General features: G+C 44.7%; 3 protein-coding genes across 9 annotated transcripts in view; 1 reads left to right on the top strand and 2 right to left on the bottom strand.

Annotated features, from left to right (window-relative positions):
- TMEM116 (transmembrane protein 116) overlaps window positions 1–2,189 on the top strand; it is a 128,859-nt gene extending 126,670 nt beyond the window's left edge. Inside the window, exon 14 of the transcript XR_013401418.1 lies at window positions 1,803–2,189. The gene's annotated coding sequence lies outside the window, so the exon portion shown is untranslated. The remainder of the gene's footprint in view (window positions 1–1,802) is intronic.
- A 238-nt stretch (window positions 2,190–2,427) lies between these two features.
- ADAM1 (a disintegrin and metalloproteinase domain 1) lies at window positions 2,428–6,127 on the bottom strand. Its single transcript, NM_001195734.1, is given in 1 exon segment — window positions 2,428–6,127. A coding segment is annotated over 1 exon segment (2,736 nt). The 5' UTR covers window positions 5,778–6,127; the 3' UTR covers window positions 2,428–3,041.
- Window positions 2,440–20,876, bottom strand: part of MAPKAPK5 (MAPK activated protein kinase 5) — a 61,422-nt gene continuing 42,985 nt past the window's right edge. For 2 of the 7 annotated variants that reach the window (XM_028828979.2, XM_077952929.1), the window contains 5 exons: window positions 19,542–19,662; window positions 17,011–17,141; window positions 16,611–16,726; window positions 15,466–15,570; window positions 11,959–12,364 (listed from right to left, as the gene is read on the bottom strand). In XM_028828979.2, coding sequence (XP_028684812.1) covers window positions 12,270–12,364; window positions 15,466–15,570; window positions 16,611–16,726; window positions 17,011–17,141; window positions 19,542–19,662 — 568 coding nt within the window. In that variant the 3' untranslated portion in view covers window positions 11,959–12,269. 7 annotated transcript variants of the gene reach the window in all.

Below are 20,876 nucleotides of genomic sequence, written 5' to 3'. Positions count from 1 at the left end.
GTATAAATCATGATTTATGTCATGATTCCCTTATCCTTGATGCTTTAAATATGTGATGCTCATTCTTTTATTACAGTCACCATCAGCATGCCCTCTATGAGGGTTACCCCTTCTGTAACTCCCCAGTTCTCTGTACAAGTGCTTTTCAGCACACATCTTCACATCTTTTGCAGAAGTCTCTAATACAAGTTTACATTTGGAGAACTTTAGTTATACAGTTTCACTTTTGTCCTCAAAACTCTCAAGTGCCCACCGACTGATAGCATGGGTTCTTGCGTTTTTATTTTGAACCAGAATCTCACTCTGTTGCCCAGGCTGGAGTGTGGTAGTGCGATTGTGGTCCACTACAGCCTCTAACTCCTAGGCTCAAGGGAGCTTCTCGCCTCAGCCTCTGAAGTAGCTGGGACTACAGGTGCACATCAGCATGCCCAGCTAATTTTTTTAAATTTTCTTGGTAAATTTTTTTATGTTGCTCAGACAGGTCTCAAAGTCCTGGATTCAAGCCATCCTCTCACTTTGGCCTCCCAAAGTGCACTACAGATTACAGGCGTGAGTTCCCACACCCAGCCTGATACCATGGTCTCTCACTGTGAATTTTGATCTTTTGGCATAAAATTTATCCTGGATTTGATTATCAGAATCAGACCTGAGAACTTGTGACCTGGTTTTCCTACCTGTTTTCCTTGTAGTCACATATCCACAACTGAAAACTTTGTTTCGGATTTTGCTTTGAAGTTTTTATTCCACTTAGAGTAACTAACATAAGCTTCTTGAAAGCAGACAGCAGGTGTTATCCTTTGGTTTGCTCTGTTATCGCACATAGAGTAGGCATTTAGAAGAGAGGCTCGGCAAGTGTATGCTTGGGGACTGATGCTCAGGACCTTCCCTGAGACAGAACATTTGCTCAGTCTGTAGCTCTGTTGTACCTGAGAAATATTTTGCAAGTGCCATGCGTAGAGACTAGCAATCCCCATATTCTGAGGTTGGCTCTGGTTAAGTCATTGACTTGGCCAACACTTATTGAGCACCTACCATGAGCTGGGCCCTCAAAGCTAAATAAGATGCCAACCTTATTGCCAGCCATCTGTCAGGATGTAGTAGGGGAAAAGACACTTTAATCCGTAATGACTACACAATGCCATAGGTTCATGATAGGATCGACATTTATTTGTACGGCTTTGGTTTCATTAGAGTCACTGAAGATAAAGCCGTGTTCTGGGAAGTTAAGGACATGTCTTTTCCCTCACTTTTTTTTTTTTTTTTTTTTTTTTGAGACAAAGTCTTGCTCTTGTCCCCTAGGCTGGAGTGTGATGGCGCGATCTCTGCTCACTGCGACCCTGGCCTCCTGGGTTCAAGCGATTCTCTTGCCTCAGCCGGGATTACAGGCGCCTGCCACCACTCCGGGCTAATTTTTGTATTTTTAGTAGAGACAGAGTTTCACCATGTTGGCCAGGCTGGTCTTGAACTCTTGACCTCAGGTGATCTGCCCGCTTCGGCCTCCTAAAAATTGCTGGGATTAGAGGTGTGAGCCACTGTGCCCGGCCTTTTTTTTTTTTTTAACTGAAGGAAAAGGCTCATGAGGCAATAGATTCACTCATTCCTGGGGAGGGATGCAGGTCCCACCACTTACTGTCTAGCACTAGAGCAAACTCTTCAGTCTCTGTTTCCTCATGTACAAGTTGGAGGTTTCACAGGGCATTCGGGAGGATTAAATGAAGACAGTGAATGTAAGGTGTTTAGCACTGGGCCTGGCACAGAATGGAGAATGTTACTGTTATACTTACTATGTCCTTACTTCACAGAGAAATGACTACCATACTGAAAATTCTGTTACTGGCCAGGCGCAGTGGCTCATGCCTGTAATCCCAGCGCTTTGGGAGGCTGAGGTGGGCGGATCACAAGGTCAGGAGATCGAGACTATCCTGGCTAACACAGCGAAACCCCACCTCTACTAAAAGTACAAAAAGAAATTAGCCGGGAGTGGTGGCAGGCACCTGTAGTCCCAGCTACTTGGGAGGCTGAGGCAGGAGAATGGCGTGAACCGGGAGGTGGAGCTTGCAGTGAGCCAAGATCGCGCCACTGCACTGCAGACTGGGCAACAGAGTGGGAGTCTGTCTCAAAGGGAAAAAAAAAAAAGTTCTGTTACTTGTAATTCAAGATGTTCCTATAAATTGTCAATAAAGGAAAAAGGAACTTCAGTAGAATCATTAAGACAAAAAAAAAATGAAGAAATAAATACTTCAAATGTGAACTCAGCACTTTACACTTTACAATCTACTTCACATACTGCCTAGGTTGCCTTCCCTCCTCCATACACCCAAACGGAGTGTGTGAGATGTCCCTGGATCAGGTTTACCCCCTTTCATAGAGCCCCAAAATAAAGGATCCCAAGCACTAGGCTGCTTGGAGTCTGGAGTGATGATTCATGTGGAAAAAAACTTTTATTTAAAATCACCTGTATTTATTGAATAGAAGCAGACAGGGCTTATTAGAACATTCAATCATTATAATAACATTCGTAACATAATGGGTCACTATTACTGGGATGAATAACCTAGTCACAACAATGCAGGCATGGATAATTGATAATACATTATGTCAGATCATGTGAATGAAAGTTTATATGCCCTGAAAAGCAAACTGGGTGACTCAGAAACTGGCCCAACTGAAACAAGACATTAATAGCAAAGACCCATGAGAAGAGCTAAAATTATTTCATGAAACATGAAAAAACAGAAATAAAGAATATTTTATATATGATTTTATGTATGAAAATATAATGAGTTTACAATGAATACCGTATGTTGGGAAATCCCTCTTCGTATATTAGTATGTTTCTACAGATTACATAGTCCAGTCACAGCCTCTGAAGACACCAATTCTCACTTCACATTTGCTTCTATGAGCTTCTTATTCCCACTCAATGCCTGACATGTTTGAGATATTTGGCTTCATCCTTCACTCTTCTCTTTTAGCCTTCCCTGTCTTTTACCTGCTTCCTCTTTTGGTGTGGGCTCTTTCTGGGCCTCTGGTGGAGGGGCCTACTGTGCTGGTGGGGCCTCTGGTGGAGGGGCAGCCTCTGGTGGCGGGGCCTGTGGTGGGGCAGCAGCCTCTGGTGCTGGCGCAGCCTCAGGTGCTGGGGCAGCCTCTGGTGGTGGGGCAGCCTCTGGTGGTGGTGCAGCCTCTGGTGGTGGGGCAGCCTCTGGTGGTGGTGCCTCTGCTGCTGGTGGGGCCTCTGCTGCTGGTGGGGCCTCTCCTGGTGGTAGAGTTTCCTCTCCTGGTTGTGGAGCTTCCTCTCCTGGTGGTAGAGTTTCCTCTCCTGGTTGTGGAGCTTCCTCTCCTGGTGGTGGGGCCTCCTCACCTGGTGGTAGGATTTCTTCTGCTATTGGGACTAGATCTGCTGAAGTCAACTCTGATTCCAGTGTTGTCTCTGTTGATGACTCCTCTACTTCAGCCACTGCTGTCTGAACTTCAGAGCAGAGGTAGGATATTGTAAGTAGAGAGCACAATAATAGTACAAGAAACAAAGGGACTAGTAACACTACCAGTTTATAGTCTACGTCTTGTCTCAGACTTTGACCACGAGCAATACTTTCACTACCACTTTCACTGTTGTTGGTAACTTGCATTCCCGGGGGGCCACTGTCCACACTGCCTCCATTTCCTGGATTTTTACAGTCAGGAGGAGCAAAACCAGACTCACAATGGCAGTGCCTTAAATTGTTGCAAACTCCTTTCCCATGACACGATTCCTCCGGTCTGCAGTCATACAGGAGTATGGAGTGATGAACGCAGGAGTAATCCGTGCAGACTTTGTTTGGGGCACAAGAAGTGCCGACGTGCACGTTGCCATTATCAGGGGTATCAGTAATGTTATCGGCATCCATGCTCCAGCACCAGTCATTGTCATGAGGGACCTGGATCACTGTATGTTGAGCTTTGACTCGTGGTAAGGATTGAACACCTGTACATATGAGTTTCCCACAAAATACATTATCATCTGAACATGTAACATATGTTTGCTGATCCTCAGTGGGATGGCCACAGTTTCCAAACCGGTCTCCTCTGGTATTCATTGAAATGTAACAGTCTTCTGGGGCAGATCTTGCAGGGTACCCATATATATTCACACATTGGTTATCAGGGTTCTTACACTGACCCCCAGAGCAATAGTGAATTCTATCACACAACGTGCCATCTTGCTTGTAGCTGTCTGCAGGGCATTCTGCAGAGCTACCGTCACAATATTCTGGGAGGTCACACTCATCCTGAGTAGGACGGCATAAAAACCCCTTCCTTCTGAAAGTGCAGTCCAGACAGCAGAGGCCATGGCTGCACTCAGCATGCTCCTTCAGAGTACATGTGGGATCACAGCATGGGTCGAGGTGACAGGCAGAACCACAGTCACACTCCTCCGTGTCCTCCACCACGCCATTTCCACAGGCAGAATCCCTACGCTTGCGGCCCCTGGGCCGTGGCTTGTTAAATAGGCAGGCCCCTTTGTGTTCTCGAAGGAACTGGTGGAAGTAGTCAGAGCTGCAGTTGCTGAAGCCACTTTCTTTTGTGATATTTTCATGCATGAGGCAAAAGTGCTTCTCTCTGCAAAAGCAGGCCGAGTGGTCGTGCTGAATACCCAGGTTGTGCCCGAGCTCATGGACCATCAGGGCTGCAAACAACAGCATATCTTCATGATGGAAGGATTCAACAGCCGCCGCAAAACCGCTTGAGCAGGCACCACTGAGAAAGGCCTGGCCCGTATTCTGTCCAGGATGATGCCCGACGATCATGTGGGCAACATCGTGCTTCGCACGACGGAAGAGCATCTCTTGTCTCCAGCGATTGAAATTCCTGAGTGTGATTTGCAAGTCCACTGCGACATCTATTAGGTCCCCCTCGGTCCAAATCTCCATTCCGGCCAGCACCACCTCTGTGTTTATTCCCCTAGTGAAGCCGTTGGCCAGAGCAATGACATCCACTACTCTCTGGACCGTCTCATTGATGTTACTGCCCCACATCTGGAACCGCTGGTTGTTGACAACAACAAACATCTCCACGTACTTGGTGTGTGACCACAAGTAGGACAGCGCCTGTAGATCATGAGGCTTCCTGCTCCCTTGTTGCCAGCTAGTGGACACCACATGGCTGTCTCTGGAAGTGACACCACAGGAGACTCGCGCTTCATGTGCCATGGTGTATAACACATGTTCAAACCGTCTTGAAGAGTCCATGGGCTCAATGCTGTAAGATTTTTCCTCCTTAATCAGGATGCCCCTGAGACCTGCACAGGTGTTGACAGAAACAAAAGAACCTGACACTCCTTCTATGTAGCCTTCATAGTGGCAGTCATGTGAGATGAAAGGCGATTCTTGCCCCAGGATGCCATTGTGGTAACTGTAGACTGGAAAGTTATTCACAAAATGGCTTCTCTTCACCTTCAGGTGAACCAAGTGCTTCTGGCCTTGCATAAATAGCAAGTAGGACAGTCCTTCCACTGAGCTATCTCCTCCCTGGACTGTCAGCCTCTTTGGAATAATTATTTCATAGAAAGAGTAATAGATTGATCCCAGGTGACAGTGCATGCTTGGCACAAAAATCACCAAAAGCAGCAAAATCTCTAACCTGATACATGAAGGTCCGGGTACTAGCCCCATTCTCAAGTTCCACTTCTGTGGAGCCCAAGTTTGGAACTTTATCTTAACCTCTTCCAAGGCCACTTGGCTTTTCCATAGATACAGCAGGATGTTGGCAGAGTCTTTTAATAATGCCAGCACTGACATGGCCCAAATAAATCAGTTAATGATTCTGGGCCTATATCCATCAGCAGAGCTCCCCCTCGCACACAAACCTTTGGAGGCTCAGATGTTAGTCTCAGATCTACACTGGCTCCCTCACTGGCAGTTCTTGCCCAATTCTGAGTCTTACAGATAACTTCAAGCTGTGTTTCTCTTCCTGCTTCTCTCCTGGCCTTCGGCAGTTTCTTTAGTATGTCTTCCTTCCAACGGCAACAACTGTAATCTTCCTTAGTTATATTCCTTTTACCTTCATGGAGAGATATTCCAAGCAGAAGGCCTGTAGTGATCCAGCCAGTACTGTAACTCAGGCAAATTATTCTTTATCCTCAGCTCAGGCCACACAACTTGATATCCGTTAATCTGCTCATTCTTTGAAACCCAACATTCTGGCAGGGGGTGGGGGGAAGGGGACAGGGCTTCTCTGGGGAGCTCTGAAAAGGACAAAGTTCTTTGTGGCCCACTGCCTCTTTCCCTCATTTTTGCAGTTTTCAGGGTACCATTTCTCAGTTCAACTCTCCTTTGTCAGTGTCTGGTTTTTTTTTCTCTTTAATTCAAGAAAATCCGTATGTGTATGTCCAAGTTTTCCCTCATTATTGCCGGTTCATAACAAATGAGTTTAGATATTTTATATCTGCATATAATCTTCTCTATCAAGTTTTCCTAAAGCACAGATATATTACATGTTAAGTAAAATGGGCTCAGTTTCACCATGGGGGTATATAAAGGATCAGGATCAAAGTTCAGTTCCTCCAACTGCCCTAATATGAAAACAAACTGTGGGGTCCGGGCACAGTGGCTCACCCCTGTAATCCCAGCACTTTGGGAGGCTGAGGCAGCTGGATCACCTGAGGTCGGGAGTTCAAGACCAGCCTGGCCAGCATGGTGAAACCCCGTCTCTACTAAAAATGCAAAAAGTAGCAGGGCGTGGTGGAGCGCGCCTGTAATCTCAGCTACTCAGGAAGCTGAGGCAGAAGAATTGCTTGAACCCGGGAGGCGTAGGTTGCAGTAAGCCGAGATCACGCCATTGTACTCCAACTTGGGCAACAGAGTGAGACTCCGTCTCAAAAAATACTGTGGGGTCAAAATAAAAGCTGACTAACCAGATGTCTAGTGAACATTTCATCAAGAAAAGAAAACTGGGCTATAGAAGAACTTTTAAAAGATTTCTTCAGTTTGGAACTAAAATCGATCTGAAATGTCTGTGGAAGTCCTTGAATTTGGTTTTCATGTCAGTTTCCTTGGTGTATTTAGCAGTACAAATTTAAAAGGAAAAGAGGCCGGGCGCGGTGGCTCAAGCCTGTAATCCCAGCACTTTGGGAGGCCGAGACGGGCGGATCACAAGGTCAGGAGATCGAGACCATCCTGGCTAACACGGCGAAACCCCGTCTCTACTAAAAACACAAAAAATTAGCCGGGCGAGGTGGCGGCGCCTGTGGTCCCAGCTACTCGGGAGGCTGAGGCAGGAGAATGGCGGGAACCCGGGAGGCGGAGCTTGCAGTGAGCTGAGATCCGGCCACAGCACTCCAGCCTGGGCGACAGAGCGAGACTCCGTCTCAAAAAAAAAAAAAAAAAAAAAAAAAAAAAGGAAAAAGAAGCCCTATGCACCCATTCCTTATGCAGTTATTCTGTGCATTCTAGATGAAGAAAAATAAAGCTCTACATTTTTTATCTTGCATAATTTTACAGCAAGTCAAATATTTACAACAAGAGACCTTTCAAATATGAGATATGACTACAGAAAGGAATGTAATGGTACCAGATCTTAGGTAACAGCATGAGAACAGATCATTTTATTCATTATTCCTTAATTCCTAATACAGATAATACAATGTATCAGTAGCATCTAGCAAGAAAATTTATACTGTCACAAACCCACTAAAAAAATTTACAGCAAGAAAAGTGAAATGATTTCCAGCTGTACTTCTTGTGATTTATGTAAGCACAAAGCTTCTTAAAATTATATTTTGAAAATTATCACAGATTTTAGGGTGTTTCCCTGTGTCTTAACCAAAATAGGGCAAATTAGGTTAAGCCATTTGGTGGGATAAAAGAAGATTCAAGAATAGAACATTCTACTTTAAATAAACAATTAAAATGAAGTATCCAATTTTCTGATTCTCAAATTGAAACATATTTTCTTCAATAAATACATGCACACACACATACCCACACACAAGACCTGATTTAAATCTTTTGGCTTCTTTGACCAACAATTACCATTTCTTCAACTCGTTTTTTCTCAAATGAATACAAGCAACATAAACTCTTTTTAAAGAGTAATTCCTGCCAGGCACAGTGGTTTGCTCCTGTAGTCCCAGCTACTTAGAAGGCTGAGGCAAGAGGAGTGCTTGAGCCCAGAAACTTGAGTCTAACCTGGGCAACATAGCAGGATCACGTCTTTTTTAATTTTAATTTATTTATTTCTGAGATGCAGTCTCGCTCTGTCACCCAGGCTGGAGTGCAGTGGGGCGATCTCCACTCACTGCAACCTCTGCCTCCCGGGTTCAAGCAATTCTCCTGCCTCTGCCTCTCAAGCAGCTCGGATTACAGGCATGTGCCACCACACCTGGCTAATTTTTGTATTTTTAGTAGAGACGGCGTTTCGCCATGTTGGCCAGGCTGGTCTTGAACTCCTGACCTAAGGTGATCCGCCCGCCTCGGCTTCCCAAAGTGCTGGGATTACATGCATGAGCCACCGCGCTGAGCCTTATCTATGTTTCAAACAATAAATTCAGACTGGCATTCTCCTATGTTCATACATTAGAGAGATACAAGTGTTTTTTACTACATCAAGCTGACTTTTATAACTGTGGTAAAGTCTAAAAGTATTTGACAAGTAATGGCTTTAATAAGCAGAAGGTTAATAAATCATGTAGGCAAACAGGAGAGCATAACCTGCTGCTTTATAAGAATTGTTTTTACAGTGTTGTTTCCACAGGTGTAGGTGTTAGGCCAAAAAATATGAGAAAGATACTGTTTCACTTCCAGTTACGTGCAAATTTCGAGTAGCAAACCTGACGGTTATGTTAAAGTAGAATTTACTGCTGGACTAGGAATACACAAACAAAACTCCACTTCGAAGACCAAGCCATGCTGAGTCCCTTGGGAGCTACTGTTTTTTTTCAAGGCATGCTGTTGCGTTACAACAGCTGGGGCATCCTCCAGAGTGTTCACAAACTTCCAGCTTGGTGCTCATTTGGATGTGTCTGGACACAGCACTTATATTAAGGGTCACATGAATTCAGCTTGAAGTAACTGAAACATGGGCAACAGATGCTCAGAGTCAAAGGAAGGATCACTTTGGATACCTTTTCCATCGCACCTAAAATTCAGCATACACTGAAGGAAAAAAAAAATCATCCTGAGCCTTTTTAGAAGACACCCAAGTCACAATTTTAAGAAGTTACGGATATACTGGATATGCTAGAAGATTCCTCTAAAGAAAAGAACAGTAACAAAGGTAATTACTACTGTTTTTTTCTCCCCATGGAATACTGAACCTCTGCCCTAAGATAGGAAAACTACAGTTGTTCTAATATCACACAAAAGTTAGTGCAGTTTTCCTAACTGTAAGAAGCGATCTGTAAGATTTACATTTCATTGAAAAACACAACAGGCACTTAATTCAACTCTCAGCCAAGTTCTCTGGTCAGTAAATTAAAAAACGTTGGGTTTTTTTCTGTTGCCTGTTAGATTTTTGCCATCATGAAAAGTATTCAGGTCAGGCGCGGTGGCTCATGCCTGTAATCCCAGCACTTTGGGAGGCTGAGGTGGGCGGATCATGAGGTTGGGAGGCCGAGGTGGGCAGATCACAAGGTCAGGAGTTCGAGACCAGCCTGGCCAATATGGTGAAACCCTGTCTCTACTAAAAACTCAAAAATTAGCTGGGCATGGTGGTGCCTGCCTGTAGTCCCAGCTACTCGGAAGGCTGAGGCAGGAGAATCGCTTGAACCCGGGAGGTGGAGGTTGCAGTGAGCCGAGATCAAGCCACTGCACTCCAGCCTGGGGGACAGAGCGAGACTCTATCTTGGTGGTGGGGGGTGGGGAGGTGGGGAGATATATTCAATTCTCCTTAAAGGAAATCCATTTACAACAGTTACCAGTCACCTAAGATTAGTGAACTTTACCTCAAAAAATATCTTTTAATTACAAATTCTCCAAGATAAAAAGGAACCAATGTAGGCCGGGCGCAGTGGTTCATGCCTGTAATCCCAGCACTTTGGGAGGCCGAGGCGGGTGGATCACGAGGTCAGGAGATCAAGACCATCCTGGCTAACACAGTGAAAATCCGTCTCCACTAAAAATACAAAGAGAAATTAGCTGGGTGTGGTGGCAGGCACCTGTAGTCCCAGCTACTCAGGAGACTGAGGCAGAAGAATGGCGTGAACCCAGAAGGCGGAGCTTGCAGTGAGGCGAGATTGCGCCACTGCACTCCAGCCTGGGCAACAGAGCGAGACTCCATCTCAAAAAAAAAAAAGGAACCAATGTAGTAAGGTAATTCTTAAGACACTTTGTGTTTTTATCATCTATTCCCACAGGCAGTCACACACATACTGGGCATACTAACCGAATGTCATCCTGAAGACTCAGGGTGGAGGAATTACTCAGCACAGTGGAGGAGTTAGAAAATAAGTTGCTGGTGAGATCAATTCTGATAGAAGAGAATGCGATGAGAAAAAACTGAATAACAGATGACTATCCTCTCCCTCTGCTCTGGGAGGTGGAGCCTATCTGCCAGCTTTTCTATGTACCAAAGTAAGTATCCACCAAAAACTGCTTCACACACACACACACACATGAAAATTGGTTATGGAAACCCATACGCACAACAGAAAACTGAAAAAGGACCTAGCCTTATTTTTCCTTCAAACAGCTGCTCTCTGGGCCAAAATCGTGCTTCCTGAAAATGAAGGGTAATAAACAGGATAAACAAAGCCCAGAGAATGCCAACACAAAACCCAGGCAGACATATTACAGAGAAACAAGGCAACCTTATGAAAAAAAAAAACCCAAAACTGGATCATCTTACATGATAATCCAATAGTCCCACTTCAATTATATGTACATTTCTCAGACAAATTATTCCAAAAACAGGACCGGAGGAACAGGGAACGGAAAAAAGGAATGATGGAGGTGGTGAAGGCTGCAGGGAAGGGGAAAGGACAAAGCAGGACCTCCTGGAAGGAGAAAGGGAAGCTCCGGTTAAACATATAAAGAATAGGCCAGGCTTGGTGGCTCACGCCTGTAACCCCAGCACTTTGAGAGGCTGAGGCGGATGGTCAGGAGTTCGAGACCAGCCTGGCCAACATGGCGAAACCTTGTCTCTACTAAAAATATAAAAATTAGCTGGGCATGGTGGCGGGCACCTGTAATCCCAGCTACTTGGGAGCCTGAGGCAAGAGAATCACTTGAACCTGGGAGACAGAGGTTGCAGTGAGCCGAGATTGTGCCATTGCACTCCACCCTGGGTGACAAGAGCAAGACTCCATCCCAAAACAAACAAACAAACAAAGAATAAACCCAAGGCCGGGCACACTGGCTCATGCCTGTAATCCCAGCACTCTGGGAGGCCAAGGCAGACAGATCACCTGAGGTCAGGAGTTCAAGACCAGCCTGACCAACGTGATGAAACCCTGTCTCCACTAAAAATACAAAAATTAGCCAGGCATGGTGGTGGGCACCTGTAATCCCACCTACTCAGGAGGCTGAGGGAAAATCGCTGGAACCTGGGAGACGGAGGTTGCAGTGAGCGGACATAGTGCCACTGCACTCCAGCTTCCACGACAACAGCGAGACTCTGTCTCAAAAAAAAAAAAAAAAAGAATAAACCCAAAAGAAAACCCTGTTAGATTTAAGAAACACACCAGTATCCTTTTTGAAAATATGACAAAAAGGAAATGTTCCTGCTTTTCTCTAAGGAATTAGGTACAGGAGAAATGAGGGCTCAGCTCCTTCTTCTTCCATCATGGGAGTTGGCTCCCCAAGCTCAAGTGTGCCTTCTGTGAGTTCCAGCAGGCAGTCTGCAATGACTGAGCCACAAAAATGTCTTGGCAGTAGAGCTCATCTAGCAATGGTGTGGAAAACAAATACACAGGGCAATTGAAACCAGAATCCAGAGTCCTTAATTCAGCTGTTTACTAATCAGAAAAGTCAGTATAGTCGGTCCTTTATCTACTGCTGGCAAGTGATTTTTGTATATTTTATTACAAATAAAATAATATTGCTTGACAGCATCATCTGTCATCTTACAAATATACAACTACACAGTCCTAAAGTAATAGTGTATCTCTAGACGTGAGCTTTTCTTAAAAACAAACAATAACTATACTATTATTAAGTCCTGCACCCTAAATCTATACAGCAACTTTAATCAACGTGGAAATGAAATTATGATTTATTAATTTACATAAAATTACTTTATACATTTAAGAATAATTTTTCAAATTATTTAAAAAACCACAAAGTTTGAAGCTGTCATTATTGGGATTCATGGGACGTGGTTTGCTCTTCTATCACCTGCTTCACAATTTCTGCCAGTTTTAGTCGATCTACTTTATCTGTGAATCCACGACCTGAAAACCAAAAAAGAACAAGATCAGCCCTCAAATTCTTTGAGAGGTGGCAGACTCTTGACAGAGGCCCAATAAGGTCCACCTTACCAGTATCAAATTCACCCTCACCAGTGGAGGAACCACCCCCACCACTGATCAAAAGCAGTTCAGATCCCCCATTTTTCAGGTAGCAATTGTACCGTTCCACTAACCTGGCAGTAAAAATCCAAAGTTCACAACACACAAGCAAACCACAAAGAGAGAGAAGATCTTTGTAATACATACAGCTGACAAATGACTCATATCCAAATATATAAAGAATTCCTATATATCTATAAGAAAGACACAATTCAGTGAAAAAAAAATGGGCAAAAGACTTAATAGGTACTTCACAAAAGAGGAAATCTAACTGGCCCATAAACATTTAAAACGTACATCAGTACGTTTTAAGGGTACATTTAAGGGTAATGCAAACTAAAACTACATTGCAATACCACCTACAAACTAACCAAGATAACGAAGATTTTTTTAAAAGACAATAGCAAGAGCTGGTGTGGATATGAAGTAACCAGAACCCCCAAACACTGCTAGTGGGAGTTCATAAATTCATACAACCACTTTGAAAAACTGGTAGCAGCACCCACTAAAGCCAGACAGATGAAGACCTCCGTGAACCAGCAATTCTAATCCTATACACGTAAGATAAATGAGCTCATCAAAAGACATTCACAAGAGTATTCACCACAGCCCTTAATTCCCCAAATCTGGAAATAATCCTAAAGTCCATTCAACAGTACAATGGACAAATATAGCACACATTCATACAGTGAAAATGAATGATCTGCTGCTACACACAACATGGATGGATGCCACAAATATAATGACTAAAATATAACTGACTAAAAGAAGCCAGACATAAAAGAATGCAGACTTGTCTGACTCCATTCACAAAGAATACAAAACCAGGCAAAATGAGGCTCCAGTGCTAGAAATCAGGACTGTGATTACCCTTGAATGGAGGGAGGGAGGGACTGGAAGAGGACGCATGTTCTACTACATGATCTAGGTGCTGGTTACAGAGGAGTGTTTACTTTGTGAAAATTCACTGAAGTTCATATTTCATATGTGATCACTTTTCTAAAATGACATTTCAAATTTTTCTTTTTTTTTTTTTTTGAGACGGAGTCTCGCTCTGCCGCCCAGGCTGGAGTGCAGTGGCCGGATCTCAGCTCACTGCAGGCTCCGCCTCCCGGGTTCACGCAATTCTCCTGCCTCAGCCTCCCCAGTAGCTGGGACTACAGGCGCCCGCCACCTCGCCCGGCTAGTTTTTTGTATTTTTTAGTAGAGACGGGGTTTCACCGTGTTAGCCAGGATGGTCTCGATCTCCTGACCTCGTGATCCACCCGCCTCGGCCTCCCAAAGTGCTGGGATTACAGGCTTGAGCCACCGCGCCCGGCCTCAAATTTTTCTTTTTTCTTTTTTTTGAGACGGAGTCTCGCTCTGTTGCCCAGGCTGGAGTGCAGTGGTGTGATCTCGGCTCCCTGCAACCTCCACCTCCCAGGTTCAAGCAATTCTCCTGCCTCAGGCTCCCAAGTAGCTGGGACTACAGGCGCATGCCACCTCGCCCGGCTATTTTTTTTTTTTCTTTTTTTGGATTTTTAGTAGAGGTGGGGTTTCACCGTGTTAGCCAGGATGGTCTCGATCTCCTGACCTCATGATCCGCCCACCTTGGCCTCCCAAAGTGTTGGGATTACATGCATGACCCACCATGCCTGGCCCTGAAATTTTTCTTTAAAAAAATCCCAGGAAAGTGAATCTCCTCCAAGAATGGGAATGGCCAGGCTAGCACTTTAGATTTCTTATGGCATGTCTAAGAAACAAGTGAGGCAGGCCGGGTACTGTCGTTCACACCCGTAATCCCAGTACTTTGGGAGGCCAAGGTGGGTGGATCACCTGAGGTCAGGAGTTCGAGACCAGCCTGGCCAACATGGTGAAACCCCATCTCCACTAAAAAAAAAAAAAAAAAATACAGGTGCGTGCCTGTAGTCCCAGCTCCTTGGGTGGCTGAGGCAGAATCACATGAGTGCAGGAGGGGGAGGTTGCAGTAAGCCAAGATCGCACCACTGCACTCCAGCGTGGTGACAGAGGGAGACTCCGTCTCAAAAAAAAAAAAAAAAAAAAAAAAAGAAACAAGTGAGGCATTGAAATCTTAAGTTTGCCCCCTTCCCTGAGCATCCTGGAGTGTAAGTCTAGTACAGTTTGCTCAACTGGAAAGACAATATTAAAATCAGTTCAAGCCAGGTACAGAGGCTCATGCCTGTAATCCCAGCACTTTGGGAGGCTGAGGCAGGTGGATCACTTGAGGCCAGGAGTTCAAGACCAGCCTGGCCAACATGGTGAAACTCCATCTCTACTAAAAATACAAAAATTAGCTGGGCATGGTGGCACTCACCTGTAGTCCCAGCTATTCGGGGGGCTAACGCAGGAGAATCACTTGAACCCGGGAGGCAGAGGTTGCAATGAGCCAAGATTGCGTCACTGCACTGCAGCCTGGGGGATAGAATGAAACTCCGCCTCAAAAAAAAAAAAAAAAAAAGGCAGTTCAAGAAATATATCTCTACCTTATTTGCTTTGGGAAAAAAACTTAACCAGCAGTAGATCTGGCAAACTTTCTCCTCTTTCGTGAAACAGCTCTTCTCTAAGCTAAGCAGATCAGCGGGGTCAGCAGGGTGGACTTGCTGGCACTTTGTCCTCTCTCTCCCCTTCAGCATCTGTTGCTTCTTAATGACCTGGTAAATAGTCCTGGTATCCGAGAGGAATTCTGAAATCTGGGTTTTTTTTTTTTTTTTAACCCAAGTGGTGTGTGATGGGGGCTTTCCAGTGTTGAATCTGCAACACACAATTCACTTGAACTCTGGAAAATAAGTGAAAGGGCCAGATATCTAGGTATGCCGGGGCAGTTAATATAGAGCTAACCCCCATTCCACAATGCTCCACTCACTCTCCAGCCAGCCTCACTTCATTTCAAAACAGCCGCAGCTCAGGCACCAAAGAGATCCTATGTGTTCTAAACATAATCACTTGTCTGTATTCCTGGGGAAGAGAGTGATGAAGGCTCCTACCATTCCAGCTGAAGCTCTGCAGAGTATCTCTTAGGAGTTTGCATTCTCGGTTATACTTCCAAGCCTCCTGCATTACTTCATTCAGCTTCTCATCTTCATTCTCTCCTATTGGTAAGGATGAAGAGGAATTTGCATTTTTCCTGCAGCATCATGGGGTTTTAGTGTGAGAGATGGAAGAACGTGATGTCCAACTGGTTGAAAAATGATGACTGAATGTGCAAAACTTCACCAGACACGGGCTTTACTGCTAGTCCCTACATTATGTAGACTGCATCTGGTATTTGGACTCTTTTTTACTCTGACATCTTCATACAAATCCACTGATGGCCCCAGAGTCTCAGCACCGGGGGGATGGGAAATAGGCTGTGGCAGACTCTATTGCTGAACAAGACACCTGGTCAACCAAAGACCAAAAGTGGGAGAGTGGGCTACTTTCTCTCTGCTAAGCTCATTTCTTACTTTAGAAAGCTATCTGAGGTACACTATATGAGTTCTCTTAAAACCCAAGGAATCTAGGGAGATACCCATTTTCTGGCCTAGTACGTGAAGCATCTATCTGCTGAGAACAGCCCCTCACCCGCCGATGAGTGGAGAGAGAACATAACGAAAGAAAGCTCTCACTCCAAAGGACCCACGTGTAAGTCTCACTCCAAAGACCCACTCATATCATGCTGCCCATGATATGAGTAACAGCAGGAGTCACTTCTGAACTAGGGAGGTATTCTCATATTTATGAGCTAATGGCAGCCTTGCACTCAAAATGCTCTGGAAATGGTGAACAGCCTGCAATGAGATTTAGACCCTACCCACATTTTCCATTCTCCATCCCCCAGTCTGTGCCCTTGTTGTCAAACTAAGAAAACACAAAATTGCATGCTTGCACCTGACACTGCCAATTAAGTCTAAACTAGAAATTTCACAGAAAACCAAAGGAGAGGTAGAACTTAACTGCATTTCTGAACTCCCACTGTCCAGTCTTTTTAGTGGGCACAGACTACCTTATATAATATACTTTTCTTATAACACAAGATGAAACAGACAACCCAAAATTAAGCCATTCCTTTTGCCATGTACATGCATACACCCACCCACCCCTGCACACACTCACACACACACAAAGGATTAGTAAATGGTGTGACCTTTACCAGCCTGGGGGAGAATACACTGAGCAATCACATCTCGGAGTTTTTCCAAGGCAACATTGGAATCCTCGGCTCCATTCTCATGGTCGTGGATATAGACACTGTCCTTTGGCTTGGTGCTTTAAGAGTTTGAGGGAGGGGTAATGACAACGTGAGAATCCAAAAACCAACTCTGGATAGATATTAACTCTAAATATAAGGTAACAGATATATCAGAAAAATAACAATAGAAAAATAACAATAGTGTCCAACTCCTGATACTATTTAAAGAGCTTATCCTCTCCACCCTCTTCAGAGGCCAAAGAAAGATCCCTAGCTGAGCAAGTTAAATTTCTTAAATTTGAGAACCCAGTACTCAGCCATTCCAGCCATGAAGAAGAATCGAAGAAATAAGCTCAGTTACCCAAGTAACTTCCTCTTCCGCAGAATGGGGTTGTTCACTGAGTGCAGGGGTTTGAGGCTGACTTTCAGATCCTGAATTCTCATGTTGGCCAACTGTTCCGCGTGAGCCTGCTGGATTCCTGCAACCACTGCCTGAATGCAAACACTGCCGTCAGTTTTTCATATTCATTGCTGGGCACCTAAAAAGCCAGACTAAGAAAGTGGAAAGGAAAAGCTCAAAGTACTAAGAAGGCAATTTCACTCTTATGTTGAAGGAATAGAAATATTTTGATAAGGCAGAGGACTCTTCCCCATGGATCAGCAGGAACCAGGGAACACCAAGCCAACCAAAGGTCACACAACAGCTAGCCCTTCTTCCCTGGTGGGGCGACAGAAAAGCAAGTAAGAAATACCAGCAGGATCCCCACTCATAGCCATTACTGAGGGGAAGTGTAAAGAGAGGCACATATGGACATCAGCGGAAAGGGGGGCAGGCTGCTGCCCAAGAAGTCTCACAGACGGTATTGATTCACCTCAGCCCCGACAGCTCAGAGCCCTGACCATCTCACATGGAGGGCATGGCCAAGCCTAAGGCCACATGACAGAGGCCACAACCAGTCAAATAATTTACAGTGAGAAATAGCTCTCATGGAGTCTGGAACTCTTGAAGTTTGTGCTTTTGTGAACAGTGTATGATCTCACTACAGGCAGACCAAATCATCAGAAGGCTTCACAGGAATATGATCCCATTTTTGTATTTTTTTTTAAATTTTTTTTTCCATTTTTGTATTTTAAAAGGACAAAATGTGTGTATCTGTGTACGTATCCCAGAAAACGATCAGGAAGTATACATCAAGCCATAGATTACCTCACCTCTGAGGGGTGTGACTGTGGCAGGGGAATGAAAGGGAACTTTTACTTTTTCTTTTAACACTGCTGTACCATCTGAGTTTTCACAACAAAAGTTTTTTTTTGAGACAGAGTCTTGCTCTGTCTCCCAGGCTGGAGTGTAGTGGTGCAATCTTGACTCACTGCAACCTCTGCCCCTGCTGGGTTCAAGCAATTCTCCTGCCTCCGAGTAGCTGGGATTACAGGTGTGTGCCACCACGCCTGGCTAATTTTTGTATATTTAGTAGAGACAGGGTTTCACCATGTTGGCCAGGCTGGTCTCGAATTCCTGACCTCAAATGATACGCCCACCTCAGCCTCCCAAAGTGCTGGGATTACAGGTGTGAGCCACTGCACCCAGTCAAAATTTGACTATTTTAAAAAGTAGTTCCATGGTGAGCATAAAATTAGATCAGGAAAAGTTGGAACTCATTTAAGGGCTCTGTATACTCATACCCAGCCCTGGCTATGCCTTTCTGCACCTTCACATCCCCCTCATCAGTAATGACCTGACAGAAGGAGGAAACAGCTCAAAGTCATGAGCTTAGGCTCCTAGACAGGGCTTGGTTGGACAGTGTTCTACACTTCCAAAGTTGATCACTCACATCCTGACCACTTTTTTTTTTGAAACAGTCTCACTCTGTCACCCCGGCTGGAGTGCAGTGGTGGATCTCAGCTCAATGCAACCCCCACCTCCTGTCAATATTATCACCAGATATGTCATTCCTGTCCCCTTATATCTAGTCTTATCACAAAAAGCTGTAGAAATTTTTCTTCAAAACTATTGAGCCTATTCACCTCTACTTCTCTGCTCCCATAGCCACCCCTGACTTCTAGATTACTGCAGAAGTATTAGGTTGGCAAGTCCGTGAGTTGCCAAGTCTGACTGACTATCTCTAAATACCTTCCTAGTGGGAAATCTCTTCTCAAAAAGCTACCATGGCCTCTCAGTTGCGTCCCACTAAGACTTAAACCCCTCTCTCCACTTGCAAAGCCTGGCCCTGACACACCCGTCTCATTAACTTCCCATTAGTGAGGCCAAGTTATTTTTCCTGACGATGCCCATGTGTGGTGAACAGCATAAGCAACAAAACAGATGCAAATACATCATCGTTACATTAACTGTCTACTGTGTTGCAGCATCTGAGTTCTCATGTTTGGGCATGCGCTGTCCTTGAAGAATTTGAGTAGTTAATACATGTGAGGGGTTCTGCCTTCTCTTTGGGCAAATTACATCCCTTCAAAGATGTGCTCTTTTTCTGAATTCCCACAGCATTCACAGAACAGTTAACATGCAAAGCTCTGATGTTTGAAATGTTCCCTCTTTGTTTCATGTTTATTGGCCTTGCCTTCTCAGCCAGTCTTGTTTAAACCCCTTGGGGAAAGGGAGGGTATCTTAAACTGCTCTGTGCCCCCAGTCCTGTAGCAGAAATATGGAGGCTATTCCTTTGAGTGCTCCCTTAGTGTGTATTCACTAGGCCTTGATTTGGTCTTTTACCAAAAGAAGTTCCTTATTTTGGATCCTGACTCTGAGGAAACCAGAGATGTTTCTCTGGGAAGGATTGTGTACTCTGCACTGTTTTGCCTTTAACCCCTCACTGAGCCAAGCCCCAGCATTCCTTCCCAACAGTCTTTTCAGTCAACAAAGTAAACATCATTCAAAACCTTGTCCATCATCAGCTGAGCAGAAGGCAGCACATTATCCAGGGCCTCGGTGGAATTGAGCCAGGGGTGGTCCAGCACTCCCTCAATGGTGAGTCTCTCCTCCGGTTTGACCTTCAGGAGCCTGTAGAGAAAACGCCAACAGGGCTGCCATGCACAGTTGCTACTAAAAGGCCATAGGAAGTTCCTGGACCTGGCTCTAAACAACTCTGGTTGCTTCTGACTTCTGTTAAGTCTGGGCCTTCCACCTGCAGAGCACAGGTGGGATTCTAGTCTCCAATCACTGGTAGGGGTACTATGGCTAGAGGCAATCTTTTCTATACTGCAAAAAGTGAGATTACAAAGGTAGAAAAAGGCTTAATCCAGTGATACTTTTGAGTTCTAGGGTTTAATAAGGTAATCCTACCTATGGTTTATAGTTCCTAAGACCTTGAATCTCCATACTGAGGTTTCTAGGACAATGGGCTTTAACTTCCAAAAGGAACTCAGAGTGCTCTTTTTGGCTGATAGTGGTGCAGAATTAGTTGAAGGGTCATGAGGTTCTGGAGAAGCAGGTTGCTACCCAAGATAAAACTCTTAGATGTCACCATATGGCAGGTCATGAGCCCATTATTCCACAGACATTCAAAAGCTAAAAACCTAGAGTCTCTGAGACAGGGATGGCATTTCCTTCTAAGCCCAGGGCGTTGCTTCTGTGCTGTCTGCCTTCAGATCATGCTTCTTTCCATCTCGTTCATTCCCAGTGATGTGGTTTCTAGCTCATCTCAGCCCGTTCCCTCCTTCCAACTCCATCTCTCATTACAAATGTCAGGACAACATGCCTGACTGCTCCTTCAGCTTGTCTGCCACCTTCCTCTGTATCATTCTGAACAGATGGCTTCAGATTCTAAAGTAAGGATTATTTGGAAGATCCCAAAACCAAAAAGATAATCAGTGTTGCTCTAGGGACAGGAAATGTATTTTATAGAAAGCTGGCAAAGAACTACTTCTAGGACATTGAGATTTTGGTCAAATAGTTGGGATTACAGCAAGGAAATAGCATGTGAAGACAGATGGTGATTTAATCATTGCACCCACGTTCCTAAAAACTTGTACTTGTCTATTTTAGAAAACAGTTCCTCTTTACAGCACACAGAACCTGGCCCCAACCCCCACCCTCCAATCAACAGGACGAGCTCACTTTTGAAAGGGAGTAATTTCCATGGAGAAATGGCTGTGCTGTCGGGAGACAGTTCCCAGGTATTGCCCCTAAACACGTACCTTCATCCCATTACAGAGGAAGAAACTGAGATCAACAAGGGAGACACTGCTCAGTGAAGACCCAGCAGTGGGAAGACA

This window comes from Macaca mulatta, chromosome 11, assembly GCF_049350105.2.
Source record: "Macaca mulatta isolate MMU2019108-1 chromosome 11, T2T-MMU8v2.0, whole genome shotgun sequence".
NCBI lineage: Eukaryota > Metazoa > Chordata > Mammalia > Primates > Cercopithecidae > Macaca > Macaca mulatta.
This window is presented reverse-complemented; position numbering and strand designations above follow the sequence as displayed.